This window comes from Pseudorca crassidens, chromosome 2 (assembly GCF_039906515.1).
Source record: "Pseudorca crassidens isolate mPseCra1 chromosome 2, mPseCra1.hap1, whole genome shotgun sequence".
Taxonomy (NCBI): Eukaryota; Metazoa; Chordata; class Mammalia; order Artiodactyla; family Delphinidae; genus Pseudorca; species Pseudorca crassidens.
In genome coordinates, this window is record NC_090297.1 from 115,272,526 (window position 1) to 115,291,885 (window position 19,360).

Here is a 19,360-nt window from a genome sequence, read left to right on the forward strand (position 1 = left end):
ACCTCAGTAGGCACTCAGTAAATGCTTTTTGAATGGATATTGAACGTACATCCATTCATTCAGGAAGAGTACCCTCAGGAAGAATACCCTCCTTTTTTTTTTTTTTTTTTTTTGGCGATAAGCGGGCCTCTCACTGTTTTGGCCTCTCCCGTTGCGGAGCACAGGCTCCGGACGCGCAGGCTCAGCGGCCATGGCTCACGGGCCCAGCCGCTCCATGGCATCTTCCCGGACCGGGGCACGAACCCATGTCCCCTGCATCGGCAGGCGGACTCTCAACCACTGCGCCACCAGGGAAGCCCTACCCTCCTTTTTTAGGGTTCAGGGATTTTCCAACCTCCCTCTCAGATTCAAAGCAGATGACACACAGAAAGATTTTTCAGACTTTCTTTATTCACCTGTAAAAAAACCTCACCCACACCACAAACACCAAACACACGCACATGCACGCGTGCACGCGCACGCGCGCGCGCACACACACACACACACACACACACACACACGGGCAGACCTAAGATCCCTGTTCCAGTCCCCAGACTCTAGAGGCTCAGCACATCCCACACCAAGCCCACTGTCAGGGTCCGTGCCTGAGCACCAAAGGAGGAGGGGCAGTGTCCCAGGCTGGAGCTAGTTCTTGCTGGGGGCCTTCTTTGCAGGGTCCGTGTGCCTTCCCCCTGCCTCACATTAGGGCATTCACAGCAGAGTGGCCTGTTCAGGGTGGGAGACTGGCTGTCGATAGGCCGGTAGCCGGAACCTAGCAGCATCTCGACGGCGGCGGAAGGCCAGGAATTCCTCCCGAAGGGCAGCACAGCGGGCCTCAGGGCCAGGAGCGTGGGCGGTATTCAGGAGGCAGCCCTCCTCTGGAGTCTTCGCACCTGCAAGAGGGCAGAATAACGAGAGGAAGAAGTCTTAAGGTTCCCTGGGTGAAGTCTCGTGGTTCACCGGCACCATGAGGCTCCCTAGGGCCTGCCAATGCAGAGAAGCCAAGACAGCAAGAGGAGAGGGCCTGGGGCCCAGGGCCCAGCTGGGAACTGACTAGGTCCTAAGGGTGTGGGTGCAGGACAGCAAGGCCAGGGGTGCCTGCCTTCCTGGAGGGCTCCCACACCTAGCTCTGGCTCAGCTTCAAGTCGGGATCGAGGGCCAGTCAAGCCCAGGTGCAGAGTCTCCAGCAATTCCATGTCCCCTGGGAATTCTGAGTCCCATTCATAGTTCTCATCCACAGATGTGTTCCTCCTGTTAAAAGGGACAGACGTTTGGTATGGGTGGAGCAATGGAGGGTAGCCAGAAAAGCCTGAACCCGGGGACCCCCAGCTGAGGGTGGGCCATGGGTTTCCTCTGAAGATCCCTGGACCTCAGCAAAAGGACCTCAGCTCTCCTGGTCCCAGGGTGGGAATGGAGCAGAGAAGGCAGACGGTATAGGAGAGGGGTGGGGAGAACCTGGATAGGGCAGGGCTGGGCAGGGACTGCCCTCACCTGGTGCTGACCGTCACCACATGCTCCCTTCGGGGCCACCTCTCAGGGCCACTGGCCCAGCTGCTGGTGTCTCCTGGAGCGGGGCTGAGGTAGCTGCCTCCTGCAGAGGGGGCCATGGAGGGGGGCCGAAGGAAGGAGGCGCTGCCCCGCCCACTGCTCTGGCTTGTGAGGCTGCCCCGAGGCGCAGCAGGCAGAAGGCTTGGCAGCAGCCGCTCCCTCAGTGTCCAGTCAGTCAGCGCTGTGTACGGGGGCTCTGGGGAGGCCCCAACCCCGAGCACAGCCCCAGGAAGCGCCGCCCTGGGGAACTCAGAGTGGGAGTCCAGGGGGTGGAGGAGAGATGAGGTGGGGCGGGGCCGGGTATCCATGTAATCTGGGGGAGGAGCAGGCTCCTCCAAGGGGGGCCAGTCCCCATCTACGTTCATCTCCCTGAAGAAGGGCAGGCTCAGGTACTGGAGCAGGGGTCCCGGACCTGGCAGGGAACTGGGTGGCGCTGCTGGAGGGGGCCTCACAGGGCTGATGTCTGCAATGCAGAGGGGCTGGGCCATCCCACTGGGGCTGCTGCTGCCATCATAGGACCTGGCCTGACGCTGAGCTGGGGTCCGAGGCTCAGCCTGCTCAGGGCCTGACTTTTCTTGGGAGGTCCCCACCTTGGGTCCCATCACAAATCGCCCATCTGGTCCCCGGCAAATGGGCTCCAGGGGTAAGGGCCCCCGGCTAGGTGGAGGATCCGGAGGGGGGCTGGGGGGTCCAGCGGGTTCCCCCCAGAGCAGACTCTGGCGCAGGCTGGGGACTGGGGAACCCTGGAGCTTCAGCTTCGCCACGCTGTCAGGACTGCCCGAGCCCGAAGCAGAGCTGGGGAAGGACAGGAGATCAGGGTCTGTGGTAGGGGGCCAGTCCCCCTCCCAGGAACCAGCGTCAGGCCTTGAGAGGTTTGATGCAGAACAGAGCAGAGCTAGGGAGAGCAAGGGAGAAAAGGACCCACAAGGTGGAGGGGTGGAGCGGTGGAGGGGAGGCACAGGCAACGCTGGACCAGCCCCCAGGCTGGGGCCTCTGCACTTCCATCCTTACCTCCCTCTCACTTCTGTTCCACCTCTCCTACCCCTCCTACCCCAAGGTGCAGAAAAGGAAGCAGAGAACCCTGGTGCTCACAGAAGGAAGCCGAGGAAGTGGAGGGACTTACTGGGGAGCTGACTTCCCGGCCGGAGAGAAGATAAGAGGTGCATCTGTAAGGACAGGAGAACCAGAGGTGACACAGGCGCCCAATCTCATCTGCTTGGGAAAAGTGGAGGCCAGTGGGGAAGCAGGACCACGGGCTGTGGGAACACACCTGGCCCATGTCGGAGGGAGGGATTTCTCCTCCAGGTAGGAGGTGCTTATGGAGGGGCGGGGCCCTTCTTTGGCCGGGGCCCCAGGTGGCCTACCTTGGCGGAGGCGTTTGCGGTGGCGACGTGCGGCTCTGCGCCGGTTCATAAGGCAAGCGGCCAGGATACTCACGAGGACAGCCACGCCCAGGAAGCAGACCCCGCCCACCACGCCGGCCAGCACTGGCTGGGGCAGGAGGCCCGGCAGCTGTGTGCGCGAGGGGTAGACCTCCAGGCCTGGGCAAAGGGCCACGGGGGAGGGTCGGTGTCCACGACTTAGTGGGCTTCGAGCCCCCCAATGCCCAGGGCTCTGCCCTCCTGCCAGATTCTCACCAGAAGTGGAGACGTTGGCCGTGTTGCTGGGATCACTGACATAGCTACCGGCGAAGGCCACAAGGCGGAACTCGTAGAGAACGTCCTGGGGGTTGGGGTCCAGGAAGGGGGTCAGGGCTCAGCACTGCCCACCCCCAACCCCGTTCGGAAAGACTTTGCAGTTGGAAGGTACGGGTGAAGTGGACAGCCGGAGGTGAGGATAGTCAAATCAGGGTGAGATCAGGTTTGGGGAGTGGAGCAGAGGGCAGGAGGGCTGCTGGGAGGACCCTCCCTGTGCCCACTTCCCACACCTACCTTGATAAGTCCTGGCACCAAAAACTGCATTTCACTGCCTGCCACGGCCCGATCCAGCACCTCCCACCCCTGGGAGCTTTGCCGTGCCTCCAGGACGTAGCCATCCAGTCTCTTAGGGACCAGTTCTGGGGGGTCCCAATGAAGGAGTACCCCCCGGGCTGTCCTCACTGCCACCAGACCTCTCGGAGGGGACAGGGGGGGCAGCATCTCTGTTGCGGGAGGACTGGGGGCAGCTGGTGTGGTAGGAAGCCCTGAATGGGACAGATAGACTCGTAAAGATGGGATTTCCAGCGCTCTTCCCCTGCTCCTCTGGCCTTCGACATCCCCTGGTGCCCAGCTGCTCTCCCAGAGCCCCTAAAGACAAGCCTGGATCATCTTCCACAAAGCCCTCTGGCCCCCAAGCTGCCCAGCACCTCTGCCCCCTCCCACCCAGGTCCCTACAGCCCTTGCCTATCCCTGTCTGCTGCTCTGGGTAAGAGGTCTCTCACCTTCAGGAGCAGACAAGACGATCTCGCTGAAGGGCCCGCTCCCCAGCTTGTTCTGAGCGAGGACGCTGAACTGGTATTGGGTGTGGGGCTGCAAGCCTGGCACTAGGAGGTGAGCAGCCCCCAGGGGCACAGCCAAGGACACCCAGTCGTAGTGGGCTCGGTCAGGACGCTTTGCCCTGGAGGACAGGAGGAAACGGGGGCTGACCTCTCCCCTCCCTTTCAGCATCCGGGGTCTCAGGACCTGGGCCATGAATCCCTGAGATTCTCTGGAACTCGGGCAGCAGAGTTAGGGCAGGGCTGGGATAGAGGGCTGGGAGAAAAGACAGAGGGCCAGAGAGAGAATCAGGGTGTTGAGGGAGAGGGATGGCAGGGGCAGGTCACTCACAGTGGGGTGTACCAGACGCTGAATCTCTGCAGGTAGCCACCATCAAAGCCAGGCTCCCAGGAGACATTGGCACCCTTGGGCAAAGGCACGACGGACACATTGGTGACGACGTGGGGGCTGGTGCCTGGGTGGGGGGAACAGAGGGATGATGGTCAGGGTGCTGAGGGACAGCAAAGAGCTAGGGGGAGACTAGGGCTTCGGCCCTCCACCCATCATCCCAGGGGCACCCCACCCAAGATCCCCCATCTGGGCCCCCCAGAATGATTTATTCCCATCTCCTTCCCACATGGCTGCCTCCAGCTGGCTCTGCCCCCACTGACCCAGCACGTAGACATTCGTGGAGGTGGCCACTCGGGCCACAGCATTGCTGGCTGTGCACTCCCAGCGCCCGTGGGCCTCCTTGGTCAACGGTCGCAGGATGAGGCTACTGTTGCTATCCACCTGGGCCTGGCCCTGCAGCCCCCGGCCCACCTACAGAACCACTGGTCAGCCCTGAGGACACACGCAGCCACCCCTCACCAAGGGCGCCACTCATCTCTCTGGGCAGCTCCAGTTTCCTCCCCGCCCTGCCTCTGACAGCCCTCTCCTCCCCCTTCTCCCTCCCACAAAACGGCCAGGGGTACGGAGAGGCAGGGGCATAGGAGGCGTGAATACAGGAGGAGCAGGGTCAGGAGCCTTACCTTAGCCCAAGAGATAGTAGGCGAAGGGTCTCCTCGGGCAGAGCAGGGGATGAGTAGCTCCCGCCCTACTTCTTGGAAATATTCTTCCTTGGGCCGTTCTAGAAAAGCTGGGGGAGCCTGTAAGCCAGATCTGGCATTGGGAGGGGGCTCTCTCACACTGCTGTCTAAGGGTCGTTCCTTCCCCTCTGCGGGGCCCCCGTCATGCTGCGTCTGTCTCCATCTCTCAGTGTCTCTCTAGCTTTCTCTCTGTTCCCCAGCAGGGAAGCTGGAGGGACATTGCTGGAGAGACGAGGGCCTCTCTGGAGCCGTACAAACCTCTGCAGAACACCCTTCACCCTGCCCTCTGCTTCCCACTCTCTTCCCTCTAGAGCGGAGGGCAGCCTGGTCCAAATTAAAGGGTCGGGGCAGGCAGGATATCTTACTGTGTGGAGGTGACCGATGCCCCACCTCCCCAGCACCATCTCTGCAAAAACCTCTGTGATGGCATCTGACAGCTGCTGCCGTGGCCACCGTGGGAAACACAGACTGGGAAGCCCACCCCCCCTCCCCACATGTGTCTGTCCCACCCGCCTCTATCAGCCCGGTGTCAGCACTAGGTTCGCATCTTCGGCCACCTGACCCGCTGCCGCTGGCCCCCCCCCGAGCCTCACCTTGAGCAGCACGCGGGTCACCGGGGAGGGCCCTGCAGTGCCAAGACGGTTGTAGGGGGTGCAGGAGTATTCTCCCAGCACATCCTCATTCCCCAGGGCAATGATCAGAGAACCTTCTGGGCCCTGGGACCAGCCAGGGAACTGGAGGCATGAGGAGATGACAACCAGAGAGAGAAACTCAGCGGAGGCCAGACCAGAGATGGAGAGAGGCAATGCCCGGGAGGGACCCACATCTATGCAGAGGAAGCCACAACCCTACCCCTAGGCCAGACCTCTCTGTGAATTCCATCCTTCCTTCCTCTTTCCTACAGAGGGGCCACTACCAATGGGGGTGAAGACTGGGACTGCAGACTCCAGGAGAGCCACTCACGGGGAATCCAGTGTGCACGGCACACCCTGGGGTTGAGCTTGAAAGGTGTGGGTCTCCCGGCCTGCTGTCTTCCCAGCACTCGAGATTACATTCTGCATCTTCTACCCCAAATCGGTTCTTCTTCCTGGCTTCCCTAGTTCTGTGTTAAAGGCTAACATCCGACTCCTCACTCTGTCTCACGCCCCACGTCTGTCCTCCTGGGAAGGCCTTTTGTCCCATCTATCTTCATGTCCTCCTTTCTAGCTCAGGCCTCGTAACCTCTCACCCACACTCTCATTTCAATAGCCTCTGTACCCCCTCTGTCTGTCCAGTCTCTTCCTCTCCATTCCTATCACACCGTTGCCCAAGCAACTTCACTGCCTCCGAATGCCTTTGGACTTTTTTTTTAAACCTTAGACAAAAATTTATTGAGCACCACTACAGTTGCAGTAGCCCTGGGGAGACTAGGATTAAAAGATGAAATACTAGCCCACAAGGAATTTGTGGTCTTTGCCGACAAACAAAAGATCTCAAACCCCGTGGAATGAGGTAAATTAACTTGGCATCCATAGTTCCTCCTTTTGGTCCCAACCAGTCTTTCCAGATTTCTCTGCACTAGTCACGTCCCCATAGGCACTGTAGCTCCCCCCAGCTGGGAGACTTATTATGCCATAAATGCACTATACTGTTCCTGCCCTGGTTTCTGCATGGAATGTCTCTCCACCCTTCAAGGCCCATCACCAGAGTCCCAGAAGCTGTTGCTGATCTATCCTCAACCAGTCCTAAGAGGAAGGTGCTCGCTGCCTCCTGGCCTTCTAGCAGTGTCTGCACGGCTGTGCTGCCCCCTCTAGGCATGGGTGTCTCTGCTTCTGTCCCCCATGCGACAACCTACACAGCATGTTCCCCAGTCACTGAATTGATCTAATGCTGCCCCAGCTGTCCTGACTAGAATACCACCAAGCTAAGTCCTCTATCCCCTGCCCCAAGCCTGTACCTTGTCCAGCTGCAGGGCCTGCCCATCCTTGGTCCAGCTGACAAAGAGCAGTGGGGGGTTGGCACGAACCGGGCACCGGATCACCCCCCGCATGCCCATGGGCAGGGGTGTCTCAGGAGGCATGGCAGTCACCTGGGCGGGGTCTGGGGGGAAGCAGTGACAAGTTGTCGGGGAGGAGCTTGGCCTGGCCCAGGGGAGGAGAGCAGTCTGGGGAGGGAGCTGGGGTCAGGCTTACAGAGAACAGTGAGGTAGGCAGAGGCCGAGGGTGGGCGTGGAAGGCCATTGCTGGGTACACAGGTGTAGCGGCCCGCATCATCAGGCTGGGCGGCCTGCAGCCGCAAGCTGCCATCCACCAGGATCCGCACTCGGGGCTGCAGGCGGCTGCAGTATGGCACGTGGGCAGGGGGGTCCAGGTCTTGCTGGACTCAGACTGCCCATCAGTACCCCACCCCCACCCCACCCCATGCCTCACCTAATGTGGAAGACATTGGTGCTGTCCTGGAACCAGCTGTAGGTGAGGTTAGCGGGGTACGCCTCAGCCTGGCAGGCCAGGGAAACATCCTGAGAGGCATTGACCGTGCTGTTCTTGGGGGGCACCACGATGACTGGGGGTCCTGTCGGGGGGAGCACACGGGGGAGGGGAGGCCTCAGCCCAGTCTGCCAGGAACCCTAAGGGTCACTTCTACAGTTCTTCCCAGGTCCGCTCTCTGGAATACAGGGCTGGTTGCTACAAAGCCTTGGGAGTGGAAACAGGTCCTAACCCTTTTATTTAACACAAGTTCTTCCTCTGCCCTGGCTAGCTCCCCTTCCCATCACCTCCATTCACCTAGTTTCCGGGGTGTGTGTGTGTGTGTGTGTGTGTGTGTGTGTGTGTGTGTGTGTGTTGGGGAGGGGGAATCAGTTTTATCCCTCTGATCACCCTTTATACCTTTACACCCACTACCCTTTCCATCCTTCATCTGTCACACCTGAAATCACCTCTATGTCTCCTACCCTAATCCGGGTACCCAGTACCTTACCCCAAGATGCTGCAGCAATCCCTGACTCCAAGCTCCGCCATCACTGCCACTCTGATGGCCATTCATGCAGAAATGTCCCCCCCACCTTTGGCCACAGAACACTTCTACTCAAGAACCCACAACAGCTCCTGGCTCCTAGCACATTAAGCTCAAACTTCTTGACCCAGCCCTGTGGGCCCTTGTAACCCCTGCCTGGCCAACTGTCTTTTCATATGTCAAGTCTTTGTGAACTCTTTCAGGTCAGTATGGGCAGCTCACTGCGCCTAGGCCAGACTCACTCCCATCTCCATGCCTTTGCTCTCTGGACCCGCAGTCTAGAATGCTCTTCCCTGAGAGCCTGGCCTTCCCTGAGAGCCTAGCGTCTGCAGCTGCACTGCTGTTTCCCTTCTCTGGGCTCCTATAATAAGTGGTCAGTAATAAGCGGTAATGATATGAGTTGGTGTATAGAGCACTTACAGGCATGCCGGGCATAGCTGAGCACCTTACCTGCACTATTCTCATTTAATCCTCCCAAGAGCCTTTTGTGGTAGAAATTATTGTCTCCACTTCATAGGTGAAGACATGAAGGCTCAGAGGCAGAGAGACTGTGAGGTGACTTGCCCGAGATCAGCGGGGAAGGCAAATTCATACTCAGGCCTTCTCAACACCAGACTCGACACCACTGCCCAGCACTGCCTCTCCCACAGTACCCAGGAGAGAGGCACTTCGCCACTGCGTCTTATTTCCCCCTGTGGATAAGAGGCTCCGTGAAGGCAGAGTCTACTTCTCAGCTTGCTTTCTAAGGGGAAGGGCTTGGCCAGGAATTACTATGATCACTGTGCTCGTCTGAATCTAATTCTTGTAACAATCCTGCAAGGAACATAGGAACCTCTTCATATAGATGAGGAAACTGGAGGTCAAGGGGGTTCCATGGCTCATGGTCTAACACCAGCACCCACGCCCTTCTCACTATACCACATTGCTGGCTCTAAATATCTATCTCCGTTCACTGATCCTTTTACAGGCAAGATGCTGGTTTTAGAGGAAGAGCCTGTATTGGGAGCGCCCTCCCTCTCCATGGGCCCCTGACCTCAGGCACAAGCCTCCCCCCCCCCCACCCCACCCCCCACCCCCCCGGCTGCTGGCTGTGTGCACCTCCAGCCACAGGTCAGTCCTCTCACGTGTGTGTCCTGTTTCCCGGCCCTCCCCCGAGACAGCACCTAGCACCAGCAGCTGGGTGGCGTGGATGGCGCTGCCCTCAGTGCTGGAGGCTTGGCAGGTGTAGACCCCGGAGCTGCCTCGCTCCACCCTCCGGATCCTCAGCGTCCCGTTCTGCACCTAGAGTCAAAGTGGGTGAGGAAGGACTCTTGCGTCTCCCCTGCCCACGGCGGGCCTCAGACCCCGCACTTCCCAGTCTGGCCAGCAGAGGGAGGCAGCGTGCTGGGCTCAGGGAAGCCAATGCCAAGCCCTCCTCCGGCCCGTCTCCCAACCTCCTGGCCTCCAGCCCCGCTTCCAGGCCACTACCTGCCTCACACTCTCACCCTGTCCAGCCCTGCGACTCACTTGCACCTGACTCTGGCCCTGGCCGAGGTCCTGTCCTAGGAGCTTCCAAGTCACACGAGGTTGGGGGCTGCCGCGGGCCGCGCAACGCAGGGTCACAGGCTCCAGTTCCCGCACTTCCAGCACCTGGGGAGGCGTCTCCAGGAATTGAGGGGGCGCTGCAAGGAGAGAGGCGTCAGGGATGGCCAGAAGGGCCATCAGCCCAAAGAGCAGCGTCCGAGGACCAGAGAGGCAGATCAGGGCCTCAGCCTTCAGCCCATCAGCCCACCAGCTTCATAGGAATTCCCAACCCAGGGCCACCCTGTCTGCTGCACCCAGGACCCAGCAAGGACGCACAAGCCCGTTCCCCCACTGGCCTGCAGAGTTGGTTAGGGAGCTGACCACCAGGCTGGGTGTTCAGAGCTGGGAGAGAGCTAGGTGCCCTCTAGGAAAGCACTGTCCTGGGAGTCAGGTGACCTGAGTTCTAGACTGCTCTGCCACTAATCAGTGGTATGACCCAGTCTCCCCATGCCCCATCTATGAAATGGGAATAATTATGACCTCCTTGCTTCCTAGGGTTGAGACAGAATTCATGAGGTACTGGGTCAAAAGGTGTTTTGAAAAAACAAAATGTTGTATACACGTGAGTGATGTTTCACTCAAGGCTCAATAACCCCTTATCCCCTCCTACCCATTACCCTCTCTTGGCCAGGGAGGCAGGAGCAGGGAAGAGAGAGGAAGAGGAAGTTCCTAACAAAGAGTCGAGAAGGCTGATTGGATTCAGGTTTGAGGAACTGAAAGGGCAGGAGTGGGGGTGGCAGGGGTAAGATGCAAACAGGGAGCCAGCAAACAGGAGGTGTCAGCAAGGGTGGGGCATCGGGACTGCCCTCCTCCCCTCCCCCTCCTTCCCTCCCCTCCTCCTCCTTCTCCTCCCCTCCCTCCTCCTTCCTCCCCTCCTTCCCCCTTCCTCTCCCCTCCCTCCTCCTTCTTCTCCCCTCCCTCCTCCACAGCCTGCCTGCTCCCAGCCTCATACAATTGACTGTGAGGTGCACCCAGGAGCCGTTAGCAGAGTCGTCCTCGGGTCTGTGCTGGTCCAGGAAGAGCACGCGGCACTCGTACCAGCCCTGGTCCTCAGCCCGCAGCCCCTCGATCTGGAGAGATGCCCCCTTCTGAAGCCGGACACGCCCTGGGGGAGGAGCCCTGGATCAAGGGTGCAGAAGGGACCCCATGGGAGCCCCAGGCCCCTGGTCACACTGGTCATTCTCAGACATCAAGAACAGGCTCAGTGTCTCCCAGTTACCCGGATAGAGTGGGGTCCAGAGAGGCACAGATGGGGTTGGGGTCACTGAGGGCAGATCTCTCCCTTCAGTCCCTCTGATGGCTCCTGCCTTTCAGCAGCTGGGACCCAGCTTAGACAAAGAGAAACCAGAGCAGCAGCAGGTGGGCACTGAACTACGCCCAGCTTCCAGGACTGTAGGGAGAAGGGGCTTGAAGAGCCAACACTCAGTCTCCTCTGGATTCGTACAGAATCTGCCCATCCCTGAGCTCTGTTTGTAAGGGGGGTCCCGGGAGTGCTCCTGCCAGAGGACTCGGGGCCCAGAAACCACAGCTGGGTTTGGGATCCACACCTCGCCTACCAAAGCCCCCTAATCCGCCAGGGCTATTATCAGCGGCCTAAGCGCCTTAGGGTGGCCAGAGTCCAAACCAGCCAGGCAGCAAGGTCAGCAGCCTCCTCACCCCATCCCCTCACGCTCCAGGGCATCCAAGCCCCGGCTGACAGACTACATAGAGCTCCACAAATCACCCGGCCCCAGCGCAAGCAGACGGTGCCCTCCCACCCCGACGGAGCCCTGCACCCCAGACAGCTTCGTGGGTCCCTGGCAGTGCAGCCTAGAAAGCAAGGCACACGCTGGGGAGCCACAGAGACCTAGCCTCCGGCTCTGCCATTTACTTCTTTGGCCAGATCACTTAACTTCTCTCTCAACATCAACTTCTTCATCTATAAAATGAGAGAGAAAAAAATCCAGGTAGGGTGGATGGAAGGCTGGCAGCATGGTGCCTGACCTCGGCGGGTGCTTAAATAAAAGCGGTTGAACAAATGAAGGAGCTCATGATCTGAAATCAGCAGCCTGCATTCAACCTTGGCACCACCCCTCACCTGACAACACACCCTCTCCGTCTTCTCCCCTGTAGTAGTGAACAGTGCCGTCACGCACGTCACCCTACCAGAAACCTGGTGTCACCCAGATTGCTCTCTCCATTAACCCCACATCTGCTTGTCCAGTAAGCCTTTCAGTTCTACCTCCTGGATGCTGTTTCCCTCTCTGCCACCTTCTCTTTAGTTTAGTCCCATAGCATCTCTCTCCTGGGTTACACCAACAGTCCACAAAGAGGTCCCGCTGCCTCCAGCCTCCCGCCCTCCACAGTCATCAGCGACCCACCCCGCCTTGACCTTTGGTAGGGACAGCTGACATTTTCTAATTCTTGTGGGTTATGCCAAACGAAAGCAAACAGACTGTGCCCCTACTTTGCCCGTTCCAAGACTGGGCAGTCTGAAGCTGCTCACACACTTGCCCCCTTCCGTCTGCTTGCATTCTACCTCTAGGGTTCACCTTTCTGAAATAGAATCAAAACCCGTGCGGGCCCTGAAGACATCAAGGAAAAAAGAGATGATCAGGCTGAGGCCGGCGCTGTGCTCAGGCAAGGGACTTTTTTCTTCCAAGAATGAGGTGCAAGGGCGCAGATTCTCTAGAAAGGGTGGAGCTGCTTAAAGGGCTAGGTGTTTAAATCCCCACCTAGAAGATAAGCCTGGGTCATGCAGGTAAATATTGAATATGATCACACCCTTCCTCCCACCAGTGGGATTCCTCAGTAACCCTAAACTGCCTGGCATGGGACCCCCGCAGACCCCACTGCGACCTCTTCTTTTTTCTTTTTTTTGGCTGCACTACGTGGCTTGCTCCCCAACCAGGGATTGAACCCCGGCCATGGCAGTGAAAGCCCGGAATCCTAACCACTAGGCCACCGGGGAACTCCCTGCGACCTCTACTACGTCCCGTGTGATGGCAACGTTTCATTACGGTGATCTTCGGTCGCTACAAAGAAGGAAGAAGAGGGAAGGGAAATAGAGTCTGGGATATGGGCCACGTAATATTAGGCATTGTCACCATACTTAATCCTTCCAAGAATTCCATTATAGAAGAAGGAATTGATGTTAAGCTTCTTTCCAATAAGCTACTCGGTGATCCAGCCAGGCCTCCTTTCTCATGATGCTGCGTGCTCTCCATTGCACACTAGTGTGAGGATCAAGGGACGCTCAGGGCACTGATCGCTGAGCATAGTCAGTATATGCTCACTCGGGGGATGTTGGTAGCCAACGGGTAACAGCTCCAAACGTCTGTTGATCAGAACATCTAATAAAGCATAGAGTATGTCCTAACTTTTCTGTGAGGTACGAATGGCTAGACCTGTAGAGTCGCAGAAGAACAGGACGCTGGCCAGGGGCAGGCCGTCCTGTATCCTCCTGAGTCCTGGGCCCCCCTCCACCCGCAGAGCCGGAGCCTGAGTGTCTTTGGACCTCCCCACGTGCAGGGGAGTGTAGAGGAAGGAGGCACAGTCCCCATTCTTGCAAGCTCTAGGAAGGCACGGAATCCACACTCATGGACACGTGCAAGTTCATATACACACAGAAGCTTAACAAATATTCCAAGAGGCTAAGAAGCAGGAGGAGTATGGAAGGCTTCCAGGAAGAGGTGACTCTGCAGAGGGGATGCAAGGCTAAAGGTAGTGAGGGGAGATGATGACAGGGAGCCAGGTGGTTCTAAGTGGAGGATAAGGTAACTGATTTGTATCAAATGACTCAGGACAGAGAGAAAATTCATGTCCCTTCTGCCACATGGGGTATCTTGAAACTCCCAAGAAATATAGCACAGAAGTCGAAGACCCAAAGCTGGTCCCATGAATTAGAAGAGCTGATCTCAGATCCACCCCAGGAAAGCTGGTGTAGAGGAGGTGGACCCTCTTTCCTCTGCATGCCGAGTCACGGTTTCACACCGTGCAGGCACTCTGTACAGGCTCTGTGCTGGGTTCCTTACGTACAGCAGCTAACTTCATCCTAGGATTTAGTCCTGGCTTGTTTTATCCTGCTTTTTACTACTTTTATACTCGTCTATAAATCCAGTCTCCTCTGCTAGATGGGTTCTAGGGTCCTCAAAGATTGGAAGCCTTCTCTTCAGTGTCATCCCTGAAGCCCCAGTCTCTCTCATGGTCCCTCCCACATTCTAGGCCACGGGCCTCACACACACAGTCCCAGGCCATCTCCCCTTCGCTTGCCCAGAGGGTTTATGACAGGACAGCATTGTCCTTAGCAACCTTCACCTCCCGTTGCCTAGCAACTGCAGTTCAGAGTCCCCTACACAAAGGCTGAGAGGCCCCTTCCACACTGGGAGGCAGTAAAAGGGTTAATGGGTGCAGGGGCCTCTCCCCAGGGCCCTGACTCCCCAGACAAGCCCTGCCCGACCAGGAGCTCCAGAGTTGGGGCAGGGGTGGGCATGAAGGGCAGGGGTAGGAAGAAAGACTTGCAGCTGAAAGGAACACCACAGAGACAGAAAGAAAACCCACAGGTAGCAAAGTTGCTACCGTCCAGGGGTTTGTCCGCCTGAGGGACCTCAAGACAGGACAGAGGGCAGGGGGTTGGGGGGAGGAGAGTTGCACATCTCCCTGGGGGAAGCCCAGGAAAAGCCTTTCTCTCCCCTGTCCTCCACCTCCCCGTGCCCTGCCGTCAGTCGGGCAACGTTCTGCATCTGCGGAGCCTCAGCCTGGCAGCCCAGCTCCTGCCAGCCCGGCGGGCAGAGGCAGGGAGGGCTGGTGGGCACAGCCGTTGTCTCTCCACTTGTCCTAATTGGGGCCCCGCTTTCATCAGTTCTCCGGGGGCTTGTGCAGACACATACGCTCCCACCAGGCTGTTTGCCAACAACTGACCCCAGTTTGAAAATAAACTCTTCCCTCCTGCAGCACCTGCCTGAGCCTCCTCCCCTCTCTGCTCAGCCTGCCCCGCGGCGACAGCTCAGCCAATCCTGTGGCTTCTCCCAGGATTCAAACTAAAGAGGGAAAAGGGAGGGGGTCCCCCTGCCCCCATCGACGTCCTCCCAGGTGGCCTTTCCTGGGCTTCCCCTCTGAAGAGGAGGCAGCCAGACTCTCTCCCCAGCAGCCCCAGCCCCAGCCCTAGGCTCTCCCACACACTGTCCTCGGAGACCTGCACTAAACCGCTCAGATTAAGGCTCCATCGGGGATTAGGGGGAAGCTGAGCCTTTCGAGGGAGCCAGCTGGGGCACAGGAGAAGGCCCCTAGGGAGGCCTATACACTATTTTAAGTCCATACAGAAACCAGCTGAAGCAGGAACCCAGCCCAGCTCCATCCATTTGCTGATCTTTAAGGGAGCCTGGTCCATCCCCAGCCCACCCTGTCCATGCACGAACTCTGCTGTACCCAGAATCAGAAGCAGTGGAAAAGCAGCCAGGTCGTAGACCCACCCACCCTGCTGCCCCCTCAGCCCACTCCCTAGAAGCCTAGAACACCCAAACTAGCATTTAAGAAAGTAGGGGAAGAAGAGGGCAGGGCAGTGAGAAGATAGCAGAGCTAGGGACCAGGAGAGGGCCAAGGAGGGAGAATAGGGAGAATGAGGATGGTCTGGGAGGTTTCATGAGCTAGAAAGAGCGATTAGAGAAGTAGGATGGACACTTGGAATAGGGCTGCGGGATCTCCTTTGGAACAGACCATGTGGAGTTTTAAAGAGACCACATGTGTGTCTCTGTGTGTGTGTGTGTGTGTGTGTGCGTGTGTGTGTGTGTGTGTGTGTGTAAATGAATGAATCCTTCAATGAATGAACACTGCTTGGGAGCAGAGCCACGCTTGTTAAGCAGAGTTCAGGCAGTGGAGCTGGAGATGAGTTTGGGACAGGGACAGAGCTGTTAAGAAGAGGACTTGTTCCCACTCTACCCAGTCCACCTTTGTTGGGGACACCTCCCGACCTCCCACCTGATGATAAGCCTTACCCACGTAAGCAGGGTCGATGCGGGGAGAGTAGAGGCCGAACTGAATGAAGATGGGAAGCAGGAATCCAAAGCGCAGCCACTCGATGACGTGCAGAGGGGGCCGGCCAGCCGGGGACAGCAGGTCACAGCCCAGCACCGCGCTCTCCCCGGCCCGGCCCACCACCGACACCACCTCAGGCTTCCCTCGACCTGCAGGGCACGTGGCATGAGGACACAGCAGAGGGCCAGAATCAGGGCTGGGAGGGGAGATACCCTCTCTATCTTTGTGGGCTTCCCAGGCCTTTGTGAAGTGGTTGAGGAAATCCTCGACTTCTGCAGAACCAGTGTTGCTCCTCCCCTCCGCTGACCTGCGCACAGAGAACCCCAGGGGACCACCACCCACCCCAAGGCCAACGGGGAGTTCCAGAGCCCAGGAAGTCCAGCTCACCGTCAGCCCCCTGGCCGATGATCAGGCTGAGGATGGCCAGACTGAGGCACCAAACCATAGCCCAGCTGCCTGCTCGCCCGGCCCCTCCTATCCACAGGGGCCCAGACGGAGGGGCCCAGGGACCTGCACAGCCCAGCAAGCCCTGTCAATCCTTCTGACTGGGTAACGGGGGTCAGCTCTCACTCTTCTGGACAGTTAGGGCTTGGCTCACGCAACACCTGACGAAGCCGTCCTCTGGAGCACCGCCAGATCTAGATGCAAAATGCAAGGCAACGTGCAGAGTGGGCCAATGTTGGAGACCAGAAGAAACCCCGCGCTAGAGAAAAGCTGGAGGTGAGCAAAGGCAGAAGAAGGAGAGAGGAGAGCAGATGCGTGGGGGAAGGGCTGGGGTGAGGGAGTGCCGGGTGGGGAGACCAGACAGATGAGGACGTGTGGGGAGCAGAGGAGCGGGAAAGATCTCAGAAAAAGCAGAGGGATTCTGGGGATACGCAGGTTACCAAGGCTCTTGCAAAGCTGAGCCAGGAGGGAAATTGGGTTCCTACACACTTGGAAAAGGACTTCTCAGGAAAGCATGGGAGATGAAGAACCCCCATAGCCCAGCCTCTTCTCCCTCGTCTTTCCTTAGTCCTGATGCTGATAACAAGGTAGCAGATAGCAAGGTAGAACCAGTATTATCGCCTCCACCCCACGGTGACAAATAAGGACCTTGGGTATCTCAGAGCCTTGCTCAGGCGCACAGAGCCAGTTAAGGGCAAAGCCTGGATGAAAACCCAGAGAAAGTGGCCCCCAGAGCACAAATCCTTGCCTCATTTCTCCAGCCTCTGTGAACCCTGCAAGCTGGAGGCCCTGTACCTCTTTCTCCATCAGCCTCCCAATACTGCTTTAGCCGTGAATGAGTCAGACACTTGGGAGAGGATGATTGCCTCCCCATCTGCTGGTAAGGGGGCCCAGGCAGCATCCTCCAGGTCTGGGCAGGTCCTGGGGCTGGCGGCTGACGCCACTTCCTCTTCTTGATGCTGCCAGGCAGCCCTCCCTCTGCCAGACACCATGACCCAAGTGCCTTAACCCAATTCCTCCCACTTACTCTCCCTCCAGTATCTTCGGGGCCTAAGGTTTGCTAGGCTCCCCCTTCACTAACCCCAGAGGCATGGTCCATGAGAAGCTAAAAAGTCAACCAGTCTCTAGGGTGTACAAAGTGAGCCCTGGAGCATGGAGGGGAGGAACTCTTGATAGCTCCAGCCCCTGAGCATCTAAGGAAGTCACAGCAGGCTGGGGTGGTGGTGGTGATGGTGGTGGGGGGTGCTGCCTTGGGCCTGGAAGATCCAAGTGGACTCTGCTCTGCGCGCCTCCACCCCACTCTTGGCCTCACAGCTTGGAATGGGCTATAAAACACCCCTGCCTGGACTGAATGGCCCTGCACGTCTAACTCCTGATACCTCACCAGCAAGCACCCAACGCCCTTGCTTCCCACTGTCCCCAGCCACCTCATGGACACATCTTTTTCCAAATGCATAGGAACCCCCAGTTCCCTCCTGGCTCAGTTTTCTGAAAACCTCAGGATCCAGGTTTGCCCAGAACTCCTCTGTGTTTCCTAAGATCCTTCCAACTCTTCTGTCGGCCACTACGTCCTCACCTAATAATCTCCCCACCCAGTACTCTCTCATTCCCCCATCCCAGTTATCCCCACTTCTCACAACTCCCACACACCAAATTCCTATTTTTCGCACCTGATCTCCAATTGCACCAGGTTATCTCCGCTTCAAGGCACTCCCTGTCTCCTCCCGAATCGCCACTCACCCACTTCTATCCTCTCTTCCCTGGAATTTCCCTCCCTAGAATTCGCTAGCCTCAGCCCACAGTACACTTTTGGAACCCCGCCCCCAATTCCCTTCTCCCTCGCCTTCTCCGGACCCCTGGAACTTCTCCCTGCTTTTGGAACCCACCAACCCCATCCCCCACCCCCGGCACAGTCATTACCTCCAGAACTCCTCCACTTCTCCAGGAGCACCCACCCATCCACCCACCCAGAATTCCACTTCACTCCCCAGAACTCCCCTAGTTCTGCTCCCCGAAGAATTCCACTTCTCTCCACAAGTCCCCCGCTTTTTCCTGTCCCCCATAACTCCCGCACTGTTCTCCATCCCCCCGCCGGCACCCCGTTCCATTGCCCCCAGGGCGCTCCCGCCCTCACCTGCTCCGCACCGCTCCGCTCCACTCTTCCAGCTACACAATAGGGGGCGGACCCGCCTCCCAGCCTCGGATGCCCAGAGCGCCGCCCGTCGCCCTGGAGACCGCCAATCCCCCTCCCGCGGCGGCCAATTGGAGCGAGCAGAAGGCGAGGCAAGGCGGGCGCGACCCCCGAGCGGCCTGGGAGTTGTAGTTTCGAGAGAGCAGGACTGGGTGGCACGTGGGCCCGGGTCGCCCCCTGGTGGAGCTCGATACAACGAAGGGTGGAAAGGCCGGTTGGCCGCTTCCCGCCGCAAGCTTGAGGGGCTACGCCGGTCAGGTCCCGGGCTCCCGGGGTCGCAGGAGCCGGCCCTCAGCCGGCTCCTTGCACACCTCCCTTCCTGTGTAAGCCACCTTGGACCCTCTCCCCTCCCCTAACGGGCTTAACCGCAGAAGTGGCAGCTAGGGTTGAAATCTGAGCCTGGGGGCAGGGGCACCAAGTGGGGAGCAGGACTCCCCGCCCTCCTCCCAGGGGACCCACCCCGCTCCTCTGATCTCCTCTCCCATCCCCATTCCCACCTCCACACATTTCTTCTCTGGCTGGACTGGAAATACCTGTCTGCACTGGCGAGCTCCCAAATCTTGCCCAGGCGCCGCCCACGGTGTGCAGAGGGGAAGGCGGCGCTCCCAGCCTGAGGTTTGCCAAGTTAGCTACCAGCACCAGCTACCCAGAGAAACGGGCCCAGAGGGGAGAGACATCCTGGCACGGGAGACTGAGAGAGGAGGAATGAAATAAGTGATCATTTACTGAACCCCTACAGGGAGCCAGATCCTGGACTACATGCTTCATGACTCTTACGTAACCTGTACAGAAACCCTGAGAAGTAGGTATGGCTCTGTTTGACTAATAAGAAAACTGAGGCTCCACGAGGTGCAGTCACCTGCCCAAGACTTCCTGTCTAGCACAGGGCAGAACTGGAATCAGACCCAGCTGGGGCTCCATCACACCCACCCCCTTGGAAACTTCAACAGCAGGCAAAAATACATCTTGCATGTGTGCCCCATAGAGCTTTCTACCTCCTCACCTTGGTGCCGCCTTGGGGATGCAGGGTCATGACACCTTCCCCCCCAGGCTTAAGCAGTCTTAAGTCTGTCCGGGTCTTGCCCTGGAAG

The 19,360-nt window shown here is 58.4% G+C and overlaps 1 protein-coding gene and 1 long non-coding RNA gene across 6 annotated transcripts; one reads left to right on the top strand and one right to left on the bottom strand.

The window, feature by feature from the left end:
• Window positions 1-370: 370 nt before the first annotated feature.
• Window positions 371-18,742, bottom strand: IGSF9 (immunoglobulin superfamily member 9). Of its 4 annotated transcripts, XM_067728311.1 has the most exons (21): window positions 18,213-18,742; window positions 16,022-16,272; window positions 15,595-15,783; window positions 10,575-10,727; window positions 9,566-9,720; window positions 9,223-9,340; window positions 7,477-7,618; window positions 7,240-7,385; window positions 7,005-7,147; window positions 5,662-5,802; window positions 5,012-5,128; window positions 4,652-4,802; window positions 4,332-4,455; window positions 3,947-4,122; window positions 3,459-3,709; window positions 3,165-3,249; window positions 2,892-3,068; window positions 2,651-2,693; window positions 1,471-2,322; window positions 1,103-1,230; window positions 371-872 (listed from the first exon to the last, which is right to left on the bottom strand). In XM_067728311.1, exons 2-21 carry the CDS (start codon window positions 16,077-16,079, stop codon window positions 691-693), a joined length of 3,531 nt encoding a protein of 1,176 aa, XP_067584412.1. In that variant the 5' UTR covers window positions 16,080-16,272; window positions 18,213-18,742; the 3' UTR covers window positions 371-690. The 4 variants fall into 4 exon arrangements, with proteins under 4 accessions (XP_067584412.1, XP_067584414.1, XP_067584411.1 ...); XM_067728313.1 differs by lacking the exon at window positions 2,892-3,068; XM_067728310.1 differs by having other exon boundaries at window positions 2,892-3,249.
• LOC137219556 (uncharacterized) lies at window positions 3,195-6,706 on the top strand. Of its 2 annotated transcripts, XR_010941168.1 has the most exons (4): window positions 3,195-3,332; window positions 3,953-4,055; window positions 5,380-5,607; window positions 5,973-6,706. It is a non-coding gene; the product is annotated as an uncharacterized lncRNA (long non-coding RNA). The 2 variants fall into 2 exon arrangements; XR_010941167.1 differs by lacking the exon at window positions 3,953-4,055 and having other exon boundaries at window positions 3,220-3,357.
• Window positions 18,743-19,360: the final 618 nt, after the last annotated feature.

Coding starts and splice junctions, on each gene's coding strand:
- IGSF9 (XM_067728310.1), bottom strand. CDS start 16,079: ATGGTTTGGTGCCTCAGTCTGGCCATCCTCAGCCTGATCATCGGCCAG. Junction 15,784..16,021: donor CATCGGCCAGGGGGCTGACG/GTGAGCTGGACT, acceptor CGTGCCCTGCAG/GTCGAGGGAAGCCTGAGGTG. Junction 3,710..3,946: donor CGTCTTGTCTGCTCCTGAAG/GTGAGAGACCTC, acceptor TGTCCCATTCAG/GGCTTCCTACCACACCAGCT.